This window comes from Aquarana catesbeiana, linkage group LG12 (assembly GCF_042186555.1).
Source record: "Aquarana catesbeiana isolate 2022-GZ linkage group LG12, ASM4218655v1, whole genome shotgun sequence".
In the NCBI taxonomy this organism is placed as follows: domain Eukaryota; kingdom Metazoa; phylum Chordata; class Amphibia; order Anura; family Ranidae; genus Aquarana; species Aquarana catesbeiana.
This window is the reverse complement of record NC_133335.1, coordinates 4,776,922-4,799,392: the sequence shown is the minus strand read 5'-3', so window position 1 is coordinate 4,799,392 and position 22,471 is coordinate 4,776,922. Positions and strand designations below refer to the sequence as shown.

Sequence of the window (22,471 nt, the reverse complement as noted above, 5' to 3'; positions counted from 1 at the left end):
CAGCGTCTGCAGTCTACACTCGAAGATGTAAATGGGGGTTCCTCAAATAAGAGTTCAAAATACTGGTGCCCCAACTAGGGCCCTCAAGGACTGAATACAGTTATCTGGCACTGTTTGTGGCCCTCAAAGCCCCTGCAGATAGCAATTTGTTTCCCTGTTGCTCTATAATTCAGTGAGTTCTAGCAGTCTATGTCAGCCACTCTCAACCTTTTTGCCCCAGAAGAACCACGAAAATAATTTTCACACCTTGAGGAACTCTTATAATAGCAATTTGTCAGGGTCAATTACAAAAATGTCCCCTACATCCTACATTGGTCAGAATGTCACTATTAGCTCAAAAAAAAAATATTACGTCATGCCACAGCTCAATTAGCCACAGCTCAACAAAACCCTGGCAACCTATGGAAGAACCCTATGGTTCCATGGAACCCTGGTGGAAAACAGTCAAGTTCGTTGACCATTGATTAATTGATCATGGTTGGAAGGTCACCTAACAGCTTAAAATTTTCTAGCAACCTCTAGAAGAATTCTGGTTGAGAGTGGTCAAGTTCATTGACTATTGATCCTGGTTGTAATGTCACCTAGTGACAGCCTAAAGAACCCTTAACATTCTCAGGAGGAACCCTGGTGGGGAACAGTCAAGTTCAATGGCCATTGATTGAGCATGAAGCTCAAATAGCGACAGCTTAAAGAACCCCTAGCAAACTTTCGAGGAACCCTATGGTTTCACAAAACCCTGGTGGAGAATGGTCAAGTTAATTGACCATTGACCCTGGTTGAAAGGTCTGCTAGCCACAGGTCAAGGAACCCCTGGAGGAACCCTATGCTTTTCTTTATGGGAACCCTGGTTGAAAACGGTCAAGTTCAGTGACCACTGAATCTGGTTGGAAGGTCACCTAGTAACAGCTTAAAGAACCCCTAGTAACCTATGGAGAAACCCTTTGGTTTTACAAACCCTGGTGGAGAATGTTAAAGTTCATAGACCACTGATCCATTAACCCTGGTTGGAAGGTCCACTAGCCACAGGTCAAGGAATCCCTGGCAACCTCTGAATGAACCTTATGGTTCCAGAGAACCCTGGTGGAGAATAATGAAGTTCATTGACCATTGATCCTGGTTGCAAGGTCACCTAGCGATAGCTTGAAGTACCCCTAGTAACCTCTGGAGGAATCCTATGGTTCCACGGAACCTTGGTTAAGAATGGTCAAGTTTAATGACCACAAATAAACTGATCCTGGTTGGAAGGTCACTTAGCCACAGCTCAAACAACCCCTGGCAACCTCTGGAGGAACCTTAAAGTTTTATGGAGCCCTAGTTGAGAGTGGCTGGTTTATGTTTCTTGAGGCAATTCCCAAGTCTCCAACAATTTCAATAGCATGTTTGCCATCTCTGATCATCTACTGCAGCATATCTACACTGCAATCTTCGACCACCTCTTGTTGCTTGCCCCTAGTCTCTAAACATCTCCCGTTACGTGTTGGTCGTCTTTGACGGTCTTGTGTTGCTTGATTGTAGCCTCTAACCATCTCTTGAATCAACAGGAAGCAGAGAGATGAACTGGGCCTCAGGATGACCTGCAGTACAGAACCGCTGTGGGCCTGCTTGAGGAAGGTCTTGTTCTTAAAAGGATAACTAAAGGCAAAATGTATTTTTTATTTTTGGATAGAGAGGGATTAGAACCCGTCAGGTTTTTTTTGCTGTATGTGCCCCCGTCAGGGAGATTCCCCCTCTTTATTATGATTAATATTTTCTTTTCATAAAAGAGAATTCCAAATTTTGGGTTGTCCCCAGAAACGTAACGGAGAAAAAAGATCTTCCAATGGGGACACTAGTTCCCCAAGGTATTACCTTAATTTGCAGGGATTGCCTCACTTCCTATTTTGGCTATGGTACAGGAAGTGAGGGGAAATCTCCCCAATGGGACAAATATGGCAATAAAAAAAATTCTATATATCCATATATACATAGATATATATCAAAGGGGTTTTAATACTTCCTTACTCTATCCAAAATGAAAAAAAAATGTTTTGCTTATAGTTCCAATTTAAAGCAGACGTTCAGTCATTTTTTTCATCTTTCCATCTATTAAATCTTCTGCTCTTATTGTTGTTTTAACTTTGGATAGTAAAACATTTTTTTTTCTGCCAGTGAATCCCTTATACTTCCTGTTTCTTGTCTGGTCATTAGTCTAGACTTATGACATCATGCACAGCTCTCTCTCTCACGATTTCCTTAATTTGCATAGATTTCCTCTCACTTCCTGTTTGGCTATGGGGCAGGAAGTGAAGGGAAATCTCTGCAATGGGACAAGCATGGTAAAAAATAAATTGACAGGGGTTATAACCCTCCCTTACTCTATCCAAAAAAAAAAAAAATGTGTTGCCTATAGTTCTACTTTAAATTTAAATTTCTGATCATTTTATGGAGAGGACTAAGAAGATATAACATAGCACAGCGAGGAAGGTTTGTGGTCCAGGATGATAGGACAGTCAAAATTAGAAGCGACGCCCCCCCCCCCCCCCCTCCCCCAAATGTCGGCCGCCCCCGCATACCCGAAACAGCGCGGCCTCTTTAAGGGGGCGCTAGACTAATATGCCTCTCAGCCCAGTCCACCCTATAAGACTGGCACTACACTAACAGTGTAGCGTAAGCCGGTGGGGACTCTTTCTGTGCTGCCCCCCCTGCAAAGTGCTTGTCGGGCTAGGCCAGGATACAGCATTGCATGGCACCCATCTCTAGCAGTCTCCACTAACTTAGCAACAGTCTTGCCATTTTCTATTTTCGGGGCCAGTTTACACCAGGGGGGCATGCACGAGTGCGCCCTAAACACGGAAGCAGCCAGCGACGCACCATTACGTCATTTTGCCTGCATGGGCCATCCGTCCACAGTACACTGCGGGTGGGCTGAAAGTGGCTATTCTCCACCCAACGCCACAAATTATACCCCCCCCCCCCTCCAGCCTGTGCTGGGACTCACCATATCCCTCAGGCAGGTCAGGCGGGGTGTGTAGATGCGTTCTGCTCATGTAGTTTCTGTGTCGCTGTGACCGCACTCTCCTTTCCGTGATGCGGGGGTCCGAGGTCTGGCCGCTGGTGGCTCCATTGGTCCCTGTGATAGGTGTGTTTTCATCTACAAAGCAGCTCAGAGGCCTCCCAGGACTGGAGTACTCCGATGCCGGCCTGGGGGAAGAGGGGGTGACACCAGCGAAGAGATAAACATTCTGATCAACTGATATAAACATTGTGATGAGCTGATAGAATCACGATGACTGAGCACGAACATGAGCAAAATGCTGCGATACCAACCAGAGAGATTACATGCTGCTAGCATTAGTAAATAGGAAAGTAGATCATAATTACTTGGTTTAAAGTGGATGTAAACACAATGTCAGTCTTTCTAAACTCCTGCCATAGTGGTTATCTATAAGGATATACATGCCTCCTGCACGTATCCTTACCTGTCAAATGTCTCCCCTCTGTCTGTTATGAGACCCGAAAAACTGCAGATTCTGTGGGCGGGTCTGTTGTCCGGAGCACGGTGGGTGGAGTCATGATGTCAGTAGACTCCCCGCCCACCTCTACACTCCCCTTGGCCAGGCATTGATATTTCTTACACTGAACTTCTGCTGGTCTTGTGGATTATGCCCTATGATCACTAACATCCAGTCAAAACCCAAGAAAGTCACCACATGACTTCAGCATGCCCAATCAGGCTGAGGTGTGGAGCAGCCAATCCTGGGAGAGCTGAAGAAAGGAGGAGGGGATCTGAAGTACACAGAATGTCTCTCTCACACTCCTGCATGAGATATGTAAATCACCTGTTACTCACAGCAAGGGGGAGAAATAGACATCTGTTTTTTTCTCACTGAAAAAAGAGAAGAGGATTGCTCAGAGCTGGATTAACTCTTCATGGCAAGACTGTGCACAGAAGACATGACATCTTATACTGTACAAGGTGCAAGCCTTAATTTTTTAAAAATAATTTCAGGTTTACATCCACTTTAAACTTCTTTTTTTTGTTACATTTCTTCAGTTACTTCCTGGTTTCCTGCCTAGGCAAATGATGTCATACATCCCCATGAGTCTTCAATAGAGGAGGGGTTTTCTCAGCTAAGCACACGCCCCCCCACCTGCATATCTGAGTTAAGGGCAGTAAGTAAATTCTGCATGAATCATCTGCCCTTACTCAAGTTGGCCACAGCCCGAAATGCTAGGGGGGTATTTTTCAAAGAGGTTTCTAACCAAAATAAAGGATGGATGGATGGGGGAGTTTGCTTTGAATATTAAAAACGCCCAAGGTAATTTAATGGTAAATTTGATTTATGGCAGAATAAATCCAATGCGTTTCAGGGACAAACACACTCCTTATTCAGGGTTGGAAGGAGAAGTACAGCCAAAGCTCGTTTTGGCTGTACTTTCCTGGATTACAGGAGTGCAGTTCGTTCTGCACTCCTGTGACCCGTTTTCAGCAGCTGAAGCCCGCTGTCAGCTGACATCTCAGAACCGGTCCAGGGTCAGCCAAGATCAAGACAATGAAGTTGAGATCCGCCCACATGCCTGGACTGGCACCCAAGTCAGCCTCTAGGAAAACCGCTGAGAACCTGAGCCGCTCCTGCCTTCTCCACAGCCCAGCGCTCCAGTGAGCGAGTGGGGGGGGGCAGAGCAAACAGCGGAGACTGACAGTTAACAGCTCCCTGATTAGGGAGCTCTGAGAACTGAGTGATCGGCAGTGTTTAATCCCCCGGTTTTCATCAGCTTTGAGATTTACTGCTAGGAAAATTTACGGCACGTTATGGCAGTGTTAATGACGGCAGCAAAGGGCCCTTGTGTTAGGAAGAGTGTTATTAGCAGGATCACCAGGTGAAAATAAACAAAATGAAATCCTGAAAATGAAATGCAGCAATCACATCTACATCTAAAACTGGTAAAATGCAATACATTACATTTTTGTTCTTGGGTTTAGATGTTCATTATTAAAGCTGAATTCCAAGAATTCAGCAACTTTGCAAAAACATGAAGGCACACTATGAGTTAAGTCCAATTAGGTGCATGTCACCTCCAGGACTTATCTCTGTTACTTACAGTGAGGGGAAAAAGGTATTTGATCGGCTGCTGATTTTGTAGGTTTGCCCACTGACAAAGAAATGATCAGTCTATAATTTTAATAGTCGGTTTATTATAACAGTGATAGACAGAATAACAACAAAAATATCCAGAAAAACGCATTTCAAAAAAGTTATAAATTGATTTGCATTTTAAATGAGTAAAATAAGTATTTGACCCCTTCGGAAAACATGACTTAGAACTTGGTGGAGAAACCCTTGTTGGCGATCACAGAGGTCAGACGTTTCTTGTAGTTGGCCACCAGGTTTGCACACATCTCAGGAGGGATTTTGTCCTCTTTGCAGATCCTCTCCAAGTCATGAAGGTTTCCAGGCTGATGTTTGGTAACTCGAACCTTCAGCTCCCTCCACATGCTTTCTATGGGATTTAGTTCTGGAGACTGGCTAGGCAACTGCAGGGCCTTAATGTGCTTCTTCTTGAGCCACTCCTTTGTTCCCTTGGCCGTGTGTTTTGGGTCATTGTCATGCTGGAATACCCATCCACAACCCATTTTCAATACCCTGGCTGAGGGAAGGAGGTTCTCACCCAAGATTTGACAGTACATCGCTCCTTTGATGCAGTGAAGTTGTCCTGTCTCCTTAGCAGAAAAACACCCCCAAAGCATAATGTTTCCACCTCCATGTATGACGGTGGGGGATGGTGTTCTTGGGGTCATAGGCAACATTCCTCCTCCTCCAAACATGGTGAGTTGATGCCGAAGAGCTCGATTTTGGTCTCATCTAACCACAACACTTTAACGCAGCTCTCCTCTGAATCATTCAGATGTTCATTAGCAATTTTCAGACGGTCCTGTACATGTGATTTCTTGAGTAGGGGGACCTTGCAGGTGCTGCAGAATTTCATTCCTTCACGGTGTAGTGTGTTACCAATTGTTTTCTTGGTGACTATGGTCCCAGCTGAGATCATTGACAAGATTCTCCCGTGTAGTTCTGGGCTGATTCCTCACCGTTCTCCTGATCATTGAAACTCCACGAGGTGAGATCTTGTATGGAGCCCCAGACCGAGGGAGACTGACAGTTATTTTGTGCTTCTTCCATTTGCAAATAATCGCACCAACTAATGTCACCCTCTCACCAAGCTGCTTGGTGATAGTCTTGTAGCCCATTCCAGCCTTGTGTAGGTCTATAATCTGGTCCCTGACATCCTTTTACAGCTCTTTGGTCTTGGCCATGGTGGAAAGAATGGAATCTGATTGATTGCTTCTGTGGACAGGTGTCTTTTATACAGGTAACAAGCTGAGATTAGGAGTGCTCCTAATCTCAGCTTGTTACCTGTATAGAAGACACAGGGGAGCCAGAAATCTTGCTGACTGATGGGGAACAAATACTTATTTAACTCATTAAAATGCAAATCAATTTATAACTTTTTTGAGATGCGGTTTTCTTTTTTCTATTTTTGTTGTTATTCTGTCTCTCACTGTTATAATAAACCGACCAATAATATTAAAAGCTGATCATTTCTTTGTCAGTGGGCAAACGTACAATATCAGCAGGGGATCAAATACTTTTTCCCTTACTGTATATATGAGACAGGATTATTGCACTCCTGATGGACACACCCTAGATGTGAGAGGAGTGAAGTGCACAAAGCAGCAATGCCCACTTCTCCCCTCTGATACCCATTCACAGAAGCCTTTGTATTTTTTTTTTTTATATTAGTTCACATAATATAAGGGCTTCTGTGAATGGGCAGAAGAAGGGGCGGGCGACCACAGCAAGTAGCATTGGAGAAGTGATCTTCCTGGAGCACAACAAACCTGTCAGACGTGAATAATAGAGATAAGTCTACAAGACGGCAGGCACCTCCTTAGACTTAAAGTGATAATGAACACATGCGGTTTAATTTACATTGTCCCTTCTGTTTTTGTATGTGGATGACGGCGCTGTAATTTTAATGAAAAACAAAACAAAAAACATCTAAGTACCTTTTTCCTAATCGATATACAGCTGTCACATGACCCAGCTCTTTGCCATATACAGCTGTCACATGACCCAGCTCTCTCCCAGCCTGTCTGCAGGGAAACATAAGCAGGAGGAGCCTCTAGTCCTCTGCTGCTGGTCACATGTTCAAAATAAACAAAAAACAAGCCTTTGGAATACAGAGTAAAAATAAATAGTTCACATCAATAAATGGTTTTAAAATTTTCATACAAATATATATTAGAAATCAAATCTTTAATTTTTTTTTGACAATAACATGGTGTGGGCGTATTTCTGCCAGTCACAGGCTGTGTCATGCCCCTCCAAGCCTGTGTCTTAGAATAAGAGGGAGGTGAAGCCTCCATCAATCTACATGTAATATCCCACCCCCATTGAGTTTAGCTGGTTAGTGGGCATGGAGCTGTCATATACCACTGTGTATACGCCCACATGTGTGACTCTATAGTCACATGGGCTGCTCAGATGTGATAGGGAAGAGATGCTTAGCATAGAAACTCACTGACAACTGAGCATGTGCAGAGCTGCCAACACTGCTCTGCAAATTCCCTATCTGAATTGTAGACATTGACAGAAGGGGGAGATAGAGAAGCAGGATCAACCAGTTTTTTTTGCAGAATAAAAAAAAATAATCTCATAGCAACTGAGTATGAACAGCATGGAATATACCAGTTATTGATCTTTTTTTTTTTATGATGGGGGTTAAGTGACAAATTTAATTCAAGGTATGCCGGCAGTTTTTACAAAGTAGCTGAGTTCCTGGAATTCGGCTTTAATAATAAACATAAATGAGGGACAGACTCTAAGCAGGGGTCTCAAACTGGCGGCCCTACAGCTGTTGCAGAACTACAAGTCCCATCATGCCTCTGCCTGTGGGAGTCATGCTTGTAACTGTCAACCTTGCAATGCCCCATGGGACTTGTAGTTTTGCAACAGCTGGAGGGCCGCCAGTTTGAGACCCCCCCTGCTATAATGGGATCAGTCAACCGCTATAAAAAAAGAAAAAACAAAAACAAAAACGTAGGTATCTATCTAATGTGACTTCCTCCAAACATTCACTGGTGGAGAATCGATAGAACAATGATAAATACTACGATGGTAACACAAGCAGAATATCACGATATCAGTGCCACCTGGTCCGCACTTACCGGGTTGGGCGCTCCCACTGGGTGGTCCGGGTGATGTGGTTTAAGTACTGGATGCGCCCCGAGGCGGTCCGTCTTTCCTCCCAGCTACGATCCAGACACGGGAGAGATAAAGCAGTGAGTGCTATTTCCAGGAAACCCAGGCCGGGCCTTATAGTGTGGCCGCCAAGACAAGGGAGAAAATAAGCAGGTGTGATATGAATTATGAGGCTAGCAACGGGTGGCGGGCTTTGCTGAAGGGTCGGAGGTCAGAGTGGGCTTCTTCCATCCACAGCTGTCACCCTGTCCAGGTTTATTGAACACGGATCAGACCTGACCAGGAGAGGAAATATCGGACTCACCCCTATCAGCCAATCAAATCCCAGATGTCGGCCAACAGCAGAAAGGAAATGAAACCTTAATGGTTGCCAAGGAAACAGCCTCTGATCTCTAGAGTGGTGTCAGTTTAAAGGGTTAACCCATCCAAAGCTGATACTTCAGGCGTAGGCGGATTCTGATGGCCACCCGCTAACTTCTACAGAAGGGGCTCCTGCAGTGTGAGAACATCACCAGTTCCTTCCCCAGTTCCCACCCATCCTGCTACTATCATCCTATTGTAACAAGTCAACCATCCATCAGGGATGGTGGGAACCCCTCATAATGGGCTTAGTGGGTGTTCAGACCCGGGAACTCAGCACAGGGGTGGTGGGAACCCCTCATAATGGGCACAGCGGGTGTTCAGACCTGGGAACCCAGCACAGGGATGGTGGGAACCCCTCATAATGGGTACAGCGGGTGTACAGACCTGGGAACTCAGCACAGGGATGGTGGGAACCCCTCATAATGGGTACAGCGGGTGTACAGACCTGGGAACTCAGCACAGGGATGGTGGGAACCCCTCATAATGGGCACAGCGGGTGTACAGACCTGGGAACTCAGCACAGGGATGGTGGGAACCCCTCATGTGTATAGAATGGGGTACTAACCCAGGAACTTGGCACAGAGATCTCACATACAGAATCCCCGAGAGAGAGAAGAGACAGTCATGGAGTTTAATTCTCCAGCATCTCCCAAACACTGAAATATCAGATTTGGCTGTAATTTAGGACATTTTAGGGCGGGGATTAGGTAAACACACTCTGACTCCGCCTTTCAGCAAGGCTAAGCTCAGAACAGCACACAAGTCATGTGACAGATTAAACAGACAATAGGCACACACAGCGAGTCACACACCACCCCGGGGTCACATCTATTAGGTTAATACAGCAAGAAAAGAGGAAACAATTCATTTATTTCAAGTCAAGAGAAGCGTCAATCCCATCCGCAGATCAATCTATCAGATACAGCAGGACAGGTACTTGTGGCCCCCCCCCCCGTCCCCACAGATACCCCCCGTCCCCGCCCACCCTGTCCCCCACGGCTTGCAGCCGACACAAGACTTCAGGCAAATAAATGCTGATCTGTGTCAGAACATTAATTAGGAGATTTCAAATGTTGTCACTTCTGTTTTGATGGATTCCTTAAGGCCTGGTCCACACTTGTGCGGCTCTGGGAGCCACATTTTGCGGGGGTGGGGCACAGCAGTGCATTCATTTGAATAGGCTGCCGTGCCCTCCTGAAAGCGCAGGGTAAAGGTCCCTGCTCCATTTCTTCAATCGCAGTCCGCATGGAAACTGCAAGTGCTGCACGGTTCTCAGTATGGAAAGCTGCTGTGATTTCCAGTGTGTGAGAGTGCCAGTAAGATTAATGGCACCCGTACACATCTCCTGCATTTTTCTGTGTGGGGGGGCGGGCCCGCAGCGGGAACAGGTCTGGGGGGGCGGGCCCGCAGCCGGAACAGGTGTTGGGGGGGGCCCGCAGCCGGAACAGGTGTGGGGGGGGCCCGCAGCCGGAACAGGTATGGGGGGGGGAGCCCGCAGCCGGAACAGGTATGGGGGGGGGGCCCGCAGCCGGAACAGGTATGGGGGGGGGCCCGCAGCCGGAACAGGTATGGGGGGGGCCCGCAGCCGGAACAGGTATGGGGGGGGCCCGCAGCCGGAACAGGTATGGGGGGGCCCGCAGCCGGAACAGGTATGGGGGGGGCCCGCAGCCGGAACAGGTATGGGGGGGGCCCGCAGCCGGAACAGGTATGGGGGGGGGCCCGCAGCCGGAACAGGTATCGGGGGGGGGGGGCCCGCAGCCGGAACAGGTATCGGGGGGGGGGGGGCTCGCAGCCGGAACAGGTGTGGGGGGGGGCCCGCAGCCGGAACAGGTGGGGGGGGGGCCCGCAGCCGGAACAGGTGGTGGGGGGGGGGGCCCGCAGCCGGAACAGGTGTGGGGGGGGCCCGCAGCCGGAACAGGTGTGGGGGGGGGCCCGCAGCCGGAACAGGTGTGGGGGGGGGGCCCGCAGCCGGAACAGGTGTGGGGGGGGGGCCCGCAGCGGGAACAGGTGTGGGGGGGGGCCCGCAGCGGGAACAGGTGTGGGGGGGGGGCCCGCAGCGGGAACAGGTGTGGGGGGGGGCCCGCAGCGGGAACAGGTGTGGGGGGGCCCGCAGCGGGAACAGGTGTGGGGGGGCCCGCAGCGGGAACAGGTGTGGGGGGGCCCGCAGCGGGAACAGGTGTGGGGGGGGCCCCGCAGCGGGAACAGGTGTGGGGGGGGGGCCCCGCAGCGGGAACAGGTGTGGGGGGGCCCTGCAGCGGGAACAGGTGTGGGGGGGGGCCCCGCAGCGGGAACAGGTGTGGGGGGGCCCCGCAGCTGGAACAGGTGTGGGGGGGCCCGCTGCGGGATCGGGTGGGGGGGCCCGCTGCGGGATCGGGTGGGGGGGCCCGCAGCGGGATCGGGTGGGGGGGCCCGCAGCGGGATCGGGTGGGGGGGCCCGCAGCGGGATCGGGTGGGGGGGCCCGCAGCGGGATCAGGTGGGGGGGCCCGCTGCGGGAACCACCCGCACAAGAGTGAACCAAGCCTTAGGGGCTCATTCAGACAGACTTTGACACCTGTCCTGAATGCTGAACCGATGTTTTCTGAGTCTTCCTTGGATGCAGACCCAACAGCTGCACAGACACAGGCACAAGCCAACATATGACATGCGTGCAGGAGCGGGTGCACGGATCCAAAACGCACACTCTGTCTACGCTCGGGGATCCACGCACCCGCTCCTGCACACATGTCAAATTGTGTGTGAAGCTGTCTACATCTACCTGTTTGGGCTACCTGTATGCAGCTCCAAGGCAGTCGCAGGCAGGCAGAAACCAGTGGCTCAGAGCGGAGGACGGGTGTCGGCGCCCATCTGAAAGCGCCCCAAAATGTAGAATTCTGTATCAGACGCCAGCGGTCACCACACTCGCTGGCTGCCTATGTACACCCTTGTACTGTTCCATATGTGGACGTGGCTCACGCTCCTCCGGATCTGCAATATATTCATTGTCGTGGATCTTCACCTTCGAGGACGAACACATCTGATAGAAAACCTTCACTTTGGTTGCCATAGAGAGGAGCCACATCAGCCAATGTACTCCAGAGATCAAAGGGCCACTAAGAGCATGTTGGTTCCCATAGAGACAGAGGAGCCGCATAACCCAACGGGCCACTAAAATTCAAAATACACCCAAAAAAAAAAAAAAAAAATTCCCTTTTTTAATGGAGTGGGTTGTTAGTTTTCACTGCGGATTGGAAGGCAGCAGAAAACTTCAGAGATAATAAAAACCTGACAGAGACACCAACCCCCCCCAAATAAGCCCACAGAGATAAGTCAGTCAGTGAGGTCACAGCAAGCACAGGCAGCGGAGAAGACATCATAAAGGCACACAAAAAATATTGCATGTGCAGCACTGAGGGTGCGATGAATTGGGAGTAAATTCTGATTGGTCTGTAGGTGGGCGGAGATGTTTCATTGGCTGCCTGTGCTCTGACCGGTGACCTTCCTGTCCAATGTTACGGGTTAGAACACATAGAAGGAAGATGAAAGCACGCTTCTCTCACCCATCAGGCAAGTCATTGTCGAAGAGACGGCTGCAGTCCACCACCTGCCCGCCGGTGCCGATCCGGTCCCTGGACTGGAGACTAACTGCAAGAGAGAACCGAGACAAACTGGATGTTACCCAGAGGAGCCAATCAATCCCCAGACTGTCAATGATTGGACATCAGACATGGACTCCAGTCCGCCTTGGACTTCCAACCTACTGCACAGTAAAAGCCCCCCCCCCCCACCTCCTTCATATATCATTGTGACCTATAAGCCGGGAACACCACCGAGACCCTAGAATCAAGTATTCCAGACACCGCCCACCAAGAGGACTATCCTCACTGAAAGGAGGACAATATTTTATGTCCTGTAACCCTCAGCTCTGCTTTTCTTAGACCTCCTCTCGACAACCCCCACCCAGTCTCTGACACCCCTTCCCATATCATTGTGGGTTATAAGCTGGGAACACCACTGAGCTCCTACTATCAAGTATTCCCGCCCACGCCCACCAAGATGACTATAATTACTGGAAGGAGGACGATGTTTTATGTCCTATTACCCTCTGGCTTTGCTTTTCCTTTACCTCCACCCCCTGACAACCCCCACCCAGTCTCTGCAACATCCCTTCCCATATTATTGTAACCTATAAACTGGGACCACCACCAATCCCCTAGTATCAAGTTCCCAACCCCGCCCACCAAGATGACCATCCTCAATTGGAGGAGGACAATGTTTTATTTAACATAACCTTCTGCTCTTCTTTCACTTTTCCCCTGAAAACCCCCACCCCCTTCCCAGATCATTGTGGCCCATAAACTGGGAACACCATGAGCTCCTAGTATCTGGTTTTCCCAACTCTGCCCACCAAGAGGACTATCCTCACCGGAAAGAAGACGATGTTTTATGTCCTACAACCCTCTGCTCTGCTTTTCTTTAACCTCTTAACCCAACAACCCCCACCCCCTTCCCATATCATTGTGGCCTAAAAATTATCCTCACTGGAAGACAAGATTTTATATTCCGTAACCCGCTGCTCTGCTTTTTTTTTTACCTCCTCCCCAACAATCCCACCCATTCTCTGACACACCTGTTCTCATATCATTGTGGCACATAAGCAACTGGGAACACCACCGAGCTCCTACTATCCCCAAACCCGCCCACCAAGAGGACTATCCTCACTGCAAAGAGGAAGATATTCTCTTATCTCTTAGATATGCTCTTTTTTCAACTCCTCCCCTGACAAACCCCACCCAGTCTCTGTGACCCCCCCCCTATCATTGTGGCCTATAAACTGGGACCATCACCGAGCTCCTAGAATCAAGTATTCCTGACCCCGCCCACCAAGATGACTATCCAAACTGGAAGATAGAGGATGTATTATGTCCTATTCGATGCTTTTCTTTTACCTCCTTCCCAGTCATACTCCACCCTACCTGCAGGCAGGTCATCACAGCCAACCATGAAGATGCAGAGACCTGCTCTGAGGGGGTGGGAACAAAGCCCTCCAGGAGGGGTATGGAGGATGAATTCCGTATCTGGCCACCAATAGCCATCCAAAGTGTAATATTAGGTGCAATCAAGTGCCTGGCTGCTATGCTAGTCCCCTGACTTCAGTGCTTTCTAGTCACTGACCTGAACCAGCAAGTGAAGTCATAATGATCATCCTTGTTCTGGGTCAGAGACAACTGACAATAGCTACACCATCCAACCTTCCAAATACACCAGTGTGGACAATGACTACCTAGGTATATGGTCATGGCTCGTGTGCACTTACCTACTATCTGCCCCCGCACGTTGTCATTGTCATTAGGGCCGAGCTTGCATAAATCCAGCCGCTGATCTATAGGAGAGAAGAGAGTCAGACACATCCGGGCAGGAGCCAATCACTGGATATTGATCATAAGGATGGACTTCAGCCAAGACCACTATTAAGCCTTAGTGTAAGACAATATCCCACAGCCCCACCCCCGAAGGACTACAAGTCCTGACATCACATGATTGGGGCAGAGCTGAAGTCACATGATCACAGCACTCCTACTCACAGCCCCGCCCCCGAAGGACTACAAATCCTGACATCACATGATCTGGGCAGAGTTGAAGTCACATGATCACAGCACTCCTACTCACAGCCCCGCCCCCGAAGGACTACAAATCCTGACATCACATGATCTGGGCAGAACTGAAGTCACATGAGCACAGCACTCCTACTCACAGCCCCGCCCTCGTACAAGTCCTGACATCACATGATCACTGCACAGCACACCGTGTACTCTCAGCCCAGCCCCCAAAGGACTACAAATCCTGACATCACATGATCGGTGCACAGCTGAAGTCACACGATCACCACACAGCACACCACCTACTCACAGCCCCGCCCCCAAAGGACTAACAGATCTGACATCACATGATTGGGGCAGAGCTGAAGTCACATGAGCACAGCACTCCTACTCACAGCCCCGCCCTCGTACAAGTCCTGACATCACATTATCACTGCACAGCACACCGTGTACTCTCAGCCCAGCCCCCAAAGGACTACAAATCCTGACATCACATGATCAGTGCACAGCTGAAGTCACACGATCACCACACAGCACACCGTCTACTCACAGCCCTGCCCCCAAAGGACAAGTCCTGACATCACATGATCGGTGCACAGCTGAAGTCACATGATCACCACAGAGCACTCGGTCTACTCACAGCCGGTATCTTTGAGACGGTTGATGGCGTTGGAGAGGAGCCGCACGCAGCCCAGGAACCCGGCGCCCTGCTTCTTGTGGATCTTTTTATGGTTCCATACACTGATGGTGATGGAGTCTGACTTCCCGATGTACCTGAGGAGGAGACGAGAAGAGAGAATGAGGAGATGGGCACCACTGTACTGTGTTACTGCTTACATTTAGTGACACCAGGAGAAGGAAACACCACAAGGAAAGTATTATAGAGAACATTACACAATGCCTGATACTACATATTGGCATCGGTTTAAGGACCTCCACAAACCTGCAACCCTGACCACATCTGCCTATACCACTACCAAAGACTAATTCTGCAGACCTCATCCTCGGGCCTGAAGAAGAAAGATCATTCGATACCTCCATCCACATATAAACAGTGCGTGGATGGACGAATCTGTAGTGTCGGTTATTGTATGGAGACAGCCACAGTACCAGTAGCTGCCTGAATACCCAAACAGTGGCTGCATCTGATTGGATGAAGGCACTGTTCGGATGGCAATTTTCTATTTGGCTCCTTCACATTACATTACATTACAGGGGGTTAGGGGAGGCTGCTCTTCACGCTACGGGGGGGGGGGGGCTGCCCATCACGTTTTAGGGGGGGAGGGGGCTGCTGCCCTTCACCTTACGGGGGAGGGGAGGGGTCTGCTGACCTTCACCTTACCGGGGGGGGGGAGAGCTGCTGCCCTTCACCTTACAGGGGGGGGGGGCTGCCGCCCTTCACCTTACAGGGGGGGGGGGCTGCCGCCCTTCACCTTACAGGGGGGGGGGGCTGCCGCCCTTCACCTTACAGGGGGGGGGGGCTGCCGCCCTTCACCTTACAGGGGGGGGGGGGCTGCCGCCCTTCACCTTACAGGGGGGGGGGGCTGCCGCCCTTCACCTTACAGGGGGGGGGGGCTGCCGCCCTTCACCTTACAGGGGGGGGGGGCTGCCGCCCTTCACCTTACAGGGGGGGGGGGCTGCCGCCCTTCACCTTACAGGGGGGGGGGGGCTGCCGCCCTTCACCTTACAGGGGGGGGGGGGGCTGCCGCCCTTCACCTTACAGGGGGGGGGGCTGCCGCCCTTCACCTTACAGGGGGGGGGGGGCTGCCGCCCTTCACCTTACAGGGGGGGGGGGCTGCCGCCCTTCACCTTACAGGGGGGGGGGCTGCCGCCCTTCACCTTACAGGGGGGGGGGGCTGCCGCCCTTCACCTTACAGGGGGGGGGGGGCTGCCGCCCTTCACCTTACAGGGGGGGGGGGGCTGCCGCCCTTCACCTTACAGGGGGGGGGGGGGCTGCCGCCCTTCACCTTACAGGGGGGGGGGGCTGCCGCCCTTCACCTTACAGGGGGGGGGGGGCTGCCGCCCTTCACCTTACAGGGGGGGGGGGGCTGCCGCCCTTCACCTTACAGGGGGGGGGGGGGCTGCCGCCCTTCACCTTACAGGGGGGGGGGGCTGCCGCCCTTCACCTTACAGGGGGGGGGGCTGCCGCCCTTCACCTTACGGGGGGGGGGCTGCCGCCCTTCACCTTACGGGGGGGGGGGCTGCCGCCCTTCACCTTACGGGGGGGGCTGCCGCCCTTCACCTTACGGGGGGGGCTGCCGCCCTTCACCTTACGGAGGGGGCTGCCGCCCTTCACCTTACGGAGGGGGCTGCCGCCCTTCACCTTACGGAGGGGGCTGCCGCCCTTCACCTTACGGAGGGGGCTGCCGCCCTTCACCTTACGGAGGGGGCTGCCGCCCTTCACCTTACGGAGGGGGCTGCCGCCCTTCACCTTACGGAGGGGGCTGCCGCCCTTCACCTTACGGAGGGGGCTGCCGCCCTTCACCTTACGGAGGGGGCTGCCGCCCTTCACCTTACGGAGGGGGCTGCCGCCCTTCACCTTACGGAGGGGGCTGCCGCCCTTCACCTTACGGAGGGGGCTGCCGCCCTTCACCTTACGGAGGGGGCTGCCGCCCTTCACCTTACGGAGGGGGCTGCCGCCCTTCACCTTACGGAGGGGGCTGCCGCCCTTCACCTTACGGAGGGGGCTGCCGCCCTTCACCTTACGGAGGGGGCTGCCGCCCTTCACCTTACGGAGGGGGCTGCCGCCCTTCACCTTACGGAGGGGGCTGCCGCCCTTCACCTTACGGAGGGGGCTGCCGCCCTTCACCTTACGGAGGGGGCTGCCGCCCTTCACCTTATGGAGAGGGGGGGGGGAGGGGGGAGTTAAAGCTATAACTTGGCTTAACATTAATACATTGTGCTCTTTAAAGTTGGGGCCAAACAGCAATTCCACAGTTAAAATACAGAGGAGATTTCCTGCCGGAGGATTGGCGTTCAGCCAGTTTTGTGATCCAGACGTGCCTGCCAGACACCACAACCTGAGTCCATGACCTGCACAACCTGTAATTGGACAATGAAGGAGCAGAAGCACATTGATGAACATGTTCACATCCTCTTTTTTTTTCTTTCTATGTCCTCAGGCTGATTTCAAGACAGACTTGAGCACATACATTTTTAAAGACAATAATAAATACATAAAACGGGTGTTAATAAAATGGCTGATGCTCAGGTTTAAGCAAGCGGCAACCAATCCTGAAGCAGGAGGGGGCGTTACCGTTCCACAATCCATGCCGTGACCTCGGTCATATAACCTGCCCCCACACCCCTCCCCCCATGTCGGTCCCGTCGGGGACACAGAACGTGTACGGGGTGGCCGCAGGAGCAGAGCCCAGGCAGAGGGATCCGGGAACAGAGTTCAGTTCAGGATACAGGAGATCTGAGACGGGCCACGGTTGGCTCACGCCGTCTCGTGTTAATTCTCCGGCACACCAAGTTCGTCCAATCGGGAACACAAAAACACACACCAGCCTCTGAACAGGTCCAGCGCCAAGATAAACCCTCTTTTTTTAGCAAGCAAATCCCCTGTAATCTCCCGGCAAACATTCCTGTAGACTCTCCAGCTCGAGCCGTTCTGACCGGAGCACCAAATAAAAAACTCCAATAAATATGTGCAGAGCCGGGCCACACAGTCTGTGCTGGACCCGCTTCCAGGGACTGGCGCTGACCCGGAAACTACACGCAGAACTCCCATGATCTCCAGGGGGAAGGCAGCCAGGTGTTTTCACACAAATCCACGTTTTCTGGGGGGGGGGGGGGGGAAATTAAACTACATCCTTTAACAAACAGAGTTTTGTTTAAGGATGTAGTTTAAATAGTTCACAATGGATTCCGAGTATTACTATACCTTGTCAATTGGGTCCCCCTGTTTACCTCAGCCTCCTGCAGGGTGACAACGCTAAAGAGCCTGCAGTGAATTAATTGCAGTGTTGTCACCCTGAGCAGCTGTTTGGACAACAGGGCTGTGTTTCCAAGCACTTCGAGGAGGGAGGGATATCGGTGTTGTCACCAAAGATCTACACAGAACACGTATCCAATGAAGCTGCTAAACACATGGCACCCCCCAGTTCAACACCTGCAGCCCCGTGATCACGTCAATAAACAAAGAAGAGGATTTCTTAATTCCAAGGAGAAGACAAGTACAATATAAACATGGGGAATGCCTATCTGGGGGGAGGGGGACTTGATGGTAAAAACAAATATGTTCCATTATAGAGGCACTTTAAAGGGGTTCTCCAGCTCCATCAAAAGGTGGTGACCATTCACCTTGCTTCTGAGGATACTGGCTGCAATATGCACCTTTACCATGCCATTATTCAGAGGGCACCCGTAATCAATGTTTACCAAATCAACATTCTGGGATCAGCTTTCCCCAATATTCAGGGGACACCCTTTACCAAGCTAACATTCTGGGGGCACCCTTTAGCAAGGCAAAATTCTAAGGGCATCCTTTAGCAAGCCAACATTCTGGGGTCAGCCTTCACCAATGTTCTAGGGTCACCCTTTACCAAGCCAACATTCTGGGGTCACCCTTTGCCAAGCCAACATTCCGGGGTCAGCCTTTGCCAAGCCAACATTCCGGGGCCAGCCTTTGCCAAGTCAACATTCCGGGGCCAGCCTTTGCCAAGCCAACATTCCGGGGCCAGCCTTTGCCAAGCCAACATTCCGGGGTCAGCCTTTACCAAGCCAACATTCCGGGGTCAGCCTTTACCAAGCCAACATTCGGGGGTCAGCCTTTACCAAGCCAACATTCCGGGGTCAGCCTTTACCAAGCCAACATTCCGGGGTCAGCCTTTACCAAGCCAACATTCCGGGGTCAGCCTTTACCAAGCCAACATTCCAGGCTCAGCCTTTACCAAGCCAACATTCCGGGCTCAGCCTTTACCAAGCCAACATTCCGGGCTCAGCCTTTACCAAGCCAACATTCCGGGCTCAGCCTTTACCAAGCCAACATTCCGGGCTCAGCCTTTACCAAGCCAACATTCCGGGGTCAGCCTTTACCAAGCCAACATTCCGGGGTCAGCCTTTACCAAGCCAACATTCCGGGGTCAGCCTTTACCAAGCCAACATTCCGGGGTCAGCCTTTACCAAGCCAACATTCTGGGGTCACCCTTTGCCAAGCCAACATTCCGGGGCCAGCCTTTGCCAAGCCAACATTCCGGGGCCAGCCTTTGCCAAGCCAACATTCCGGGGCCAGCCTTTGCCAAGCCAACATTCCGGGGTCAGCCTTTGCCAAGCCAACATTCCGGGGTCAGCCTTTACCAAGCCAACATTCCGGGGTCAGCCTTTACCAAGCCAACATTCCGGGGTCAGCCTTTACCAAGCCAACATTCCGGGGTCAGCCTTTACCAAGCCAACATTCCGGGGTCAGCCTTTACCAAGCCAACATTCCGGGCTCAGCCTTTACCAAGCCAACATTCCGGGGTCAACCTTTACCAAGCCAATATTCTGGGGTCACCCATTAAAAGCAGACATTCTGGGGTCACCTTTTACCAGCAAACATTCTTAGGGTCACCCTTCACCAGTGTTCCAAGGTCACCCTTTATCAAGCTATAGAGACAGTGCCTTGAAAAATGTATACCCCTTGAAATTTTCCACATTTTGTCATGTTACAACCAAAAACGTAAATGTATTTTATTGGGATTTTATGTGATAGACCAACACAAAGTGGCACATAATTGTGGAGTGGAAGGAAAATAAGTGATGCAAATCTGTGAAAAGTGTGTGTGTGTGGGCATTTGTATTCAGCTCCATTTACTCTGATACCCCTAACTAGAATCTAGTGGAACCAATTGCCTTCAGAAGTCACCTAATTAGTAGCCAGTCCACCTGTGTGTAATTTAATCTCAGTATAAATACAGCTGTTCTGTGAAGCCCTCAGAGGTTTGTTAGAGAACCTTTAGTGAACAAACAGCATCATGAAGGCCAAGGAACACACCAGACAGGTCAGGGATAAAGTTGTGGAGAAGTATAAAGCAGGGTTAGGTTATAAAAAAAAAATCTCCCAAGCTTTGACCATCTCACGGAGCTCTGTTCAATCCATCATCCGAAAATGGAAAGAGTATGGCACAACTGCAAACCTACCAAGACATGGCCGTCCACCTAAACTGACCAGCCGGGCAAGGAGAGCATTCATCAGAGAAGAGCCAAGAGGTCCATGGTAACTCTGGAGGAGCTGCAGAGATCCACAGCTCAGGTGGGAGAATCTGTCCACAGGACAACTATTAGTCGTGTTCTCCACAAATCTGCCCTTTATGGAAGAGTGACAAGAAGAAAGACATTGGTGAAAGAAAGTCATAAGAAGTCCTGTTTGCAGTCTGTGAGAAGCCATGTGGAGGACACAGCAAACATGTGGAAGAAGGTGCTCTGGTCAGATGAGACCAAAATTCAACTTTTTGACCTAAAAGCAAAACGCTATGTGTGGGGGAAAATTAACACTGCACATTACCCTGAACACACCATCCCCACCGTGAAACATGGTGGTGGCAGCATCATGTGGTGGGGATGCTTTTCTTCAGCAGGGACAGGGAAGCTGGTCAGAGTTGATGGGAAGATGGATGGAGACAAATATAGGACAATCTTAGAAGAAAACCTGTTAGAGTCTGCAAACGACTTGAGACTGGGGCAGATGTTCACCTTCCAGCAGGACAACGACCCTAAACATACAGCCAGAGCTACAATGGAATGGTTTAGATCAAAGCATATTCATGTGTTAGAATGGCCCAGTCACAGTCCAGACCTAAATCACATTGAGAATCTGTGGCAAGAAAATTGCTCTTCACAGATGCTCTCCATCCAATCTGACAGAGCTTGAGATATTTTGCAAAGAATGGGCAAAAATGTCCCTCTCTAGATGTGTAAAGCTGGTAGAGACATCCCCAAAAAGACTTGCAGATGTAATTGCAGAGAAAGGGGGTTCTACAAAGTATTGACTCAGGGGGGTGCCATACAAATGCACCCCCCCACACACTTTTCACTTATTTGTATCATTTTCCTTCCACTTCACAATTATGGGCCACTTTGTGTTGGTCTATCACATAAAATCTCAATAAAATTCATTTGTTGTAACATGACAAAATGTGTAAAATTTCAAGGGGTGTGAATACTTTTTCAAGGCACTGTAAATGACAACACACATACAGAATGCTGGAAGAGGAGCAGCCAAAAATTCTGTATTATTCCGCTCTACCTGAAGGGGCAGTGCTGTATGCGGGCCTCCAGCACAGGCAGAATGGTGGGGTCCCGTGTATCAGGTAACAGGGCAGAACGTGTGGTTATTAATTTCCTCGTTGCACAGAAAAGGCTCAATAGGACCATGAAATCAGACGATACCCCCCATTACTTTCCAATCACAGCGTGTCTGCGGGAGGATCACACATAACCCGGACAATATACAGGAACTGGAGGAACCGGTCTGTTCTGTGTGGCAGACGAGGCCAGTCTGGCGGGTCGGAGAACAATACCTCCACTGTCCTCTTCCCCGCACCGTATGAGATGTCACCTCGGAGGCTCGGTGTACTTTCAGTTCTTTTGTGTCTGAACTCCTCCGTGACCCAATAATGAGCATGACAAGCCACGTATGGGAAACCCTGGCACTCCAACCAAAGCTGATGTCACAGTGGATATTGCGGGCACCCTGGACAGGTAAATGTCCGTATTTTAACCACTTCAATACCGGCACTTCACCCCTTCCTGCCCAGTCCAATTTTCAGCTTTCAGCGCTGTTGCAGTTTAAATGACAATTACGCGGTCATGCTACACTGTAATAATTTTGTTCCCACAAATAGAGCTTTCTTTTGGTGGTATTTGATCACCTCTGCGGTTTTAATTTTTTGATAAACAAATTAAAAAAAGAAACGATAATTTTGAAAAAAAAAAAATTTTTCTTTGTTTCAGTTATAAAATTTTGTAAATAAGTACGTTTTCTCCTTCACTGATTGGCACTGATGAGCGCGGATGAAGTGGCACCAATGATGGGCAATGAAAAGCAGCACTGATGGGCACTTATGGGTGACACTGAAAGGCAGCACTGATGGACACTACTGATTAAAAGGCACTGGCAGGTATTGCTGGTGGGCACTGATTGGCATCATGTGTGGGCACGCATTGCCACCAGGGATGCCGTATCTGGTGGTCCTCAGTGGTGGCCTCCCCTGGGGGGGGGGCTGTGCTGCTAAATAATCAGCACAGACCCCCCTGTCAGGAGAAGGATTGGACACGGCTGGTCACGTGGTAAAGAGTCTCCTTCA

The 22,471-nt window shown here is 50.5% G+C and overlaps 1 protein-coding gene across 1 annotated transcript in view; it reads right to left on the bottom strand.

Moving 5' to 3' along the window:
* Positions 1-22,471, bottom strand: part of SMURF2 (SMAD specific E3 ubiquitin protein ligase 2) — a gene marked incomplete in the record, with an annotated part of 59,243 nt that overhangs the window by 19,950 nt on the left and 16,822 nt on the right. The window contains 5 exon segments of the mRNA XM_073607151.1: positions 2,978-3,180; positions 8,210-8,293; positions 12,144-12,228; positions 13,901-13,966; positions 14,824-14,957. Of these exon segments, the coding sequence (XP_073463252.1) occupies positions 2,978-3,180; positions 8,210-8,293; positions 12,144-12,228; positions 13,901-13,966; positions 14,824-14,957 (572 nt within the window).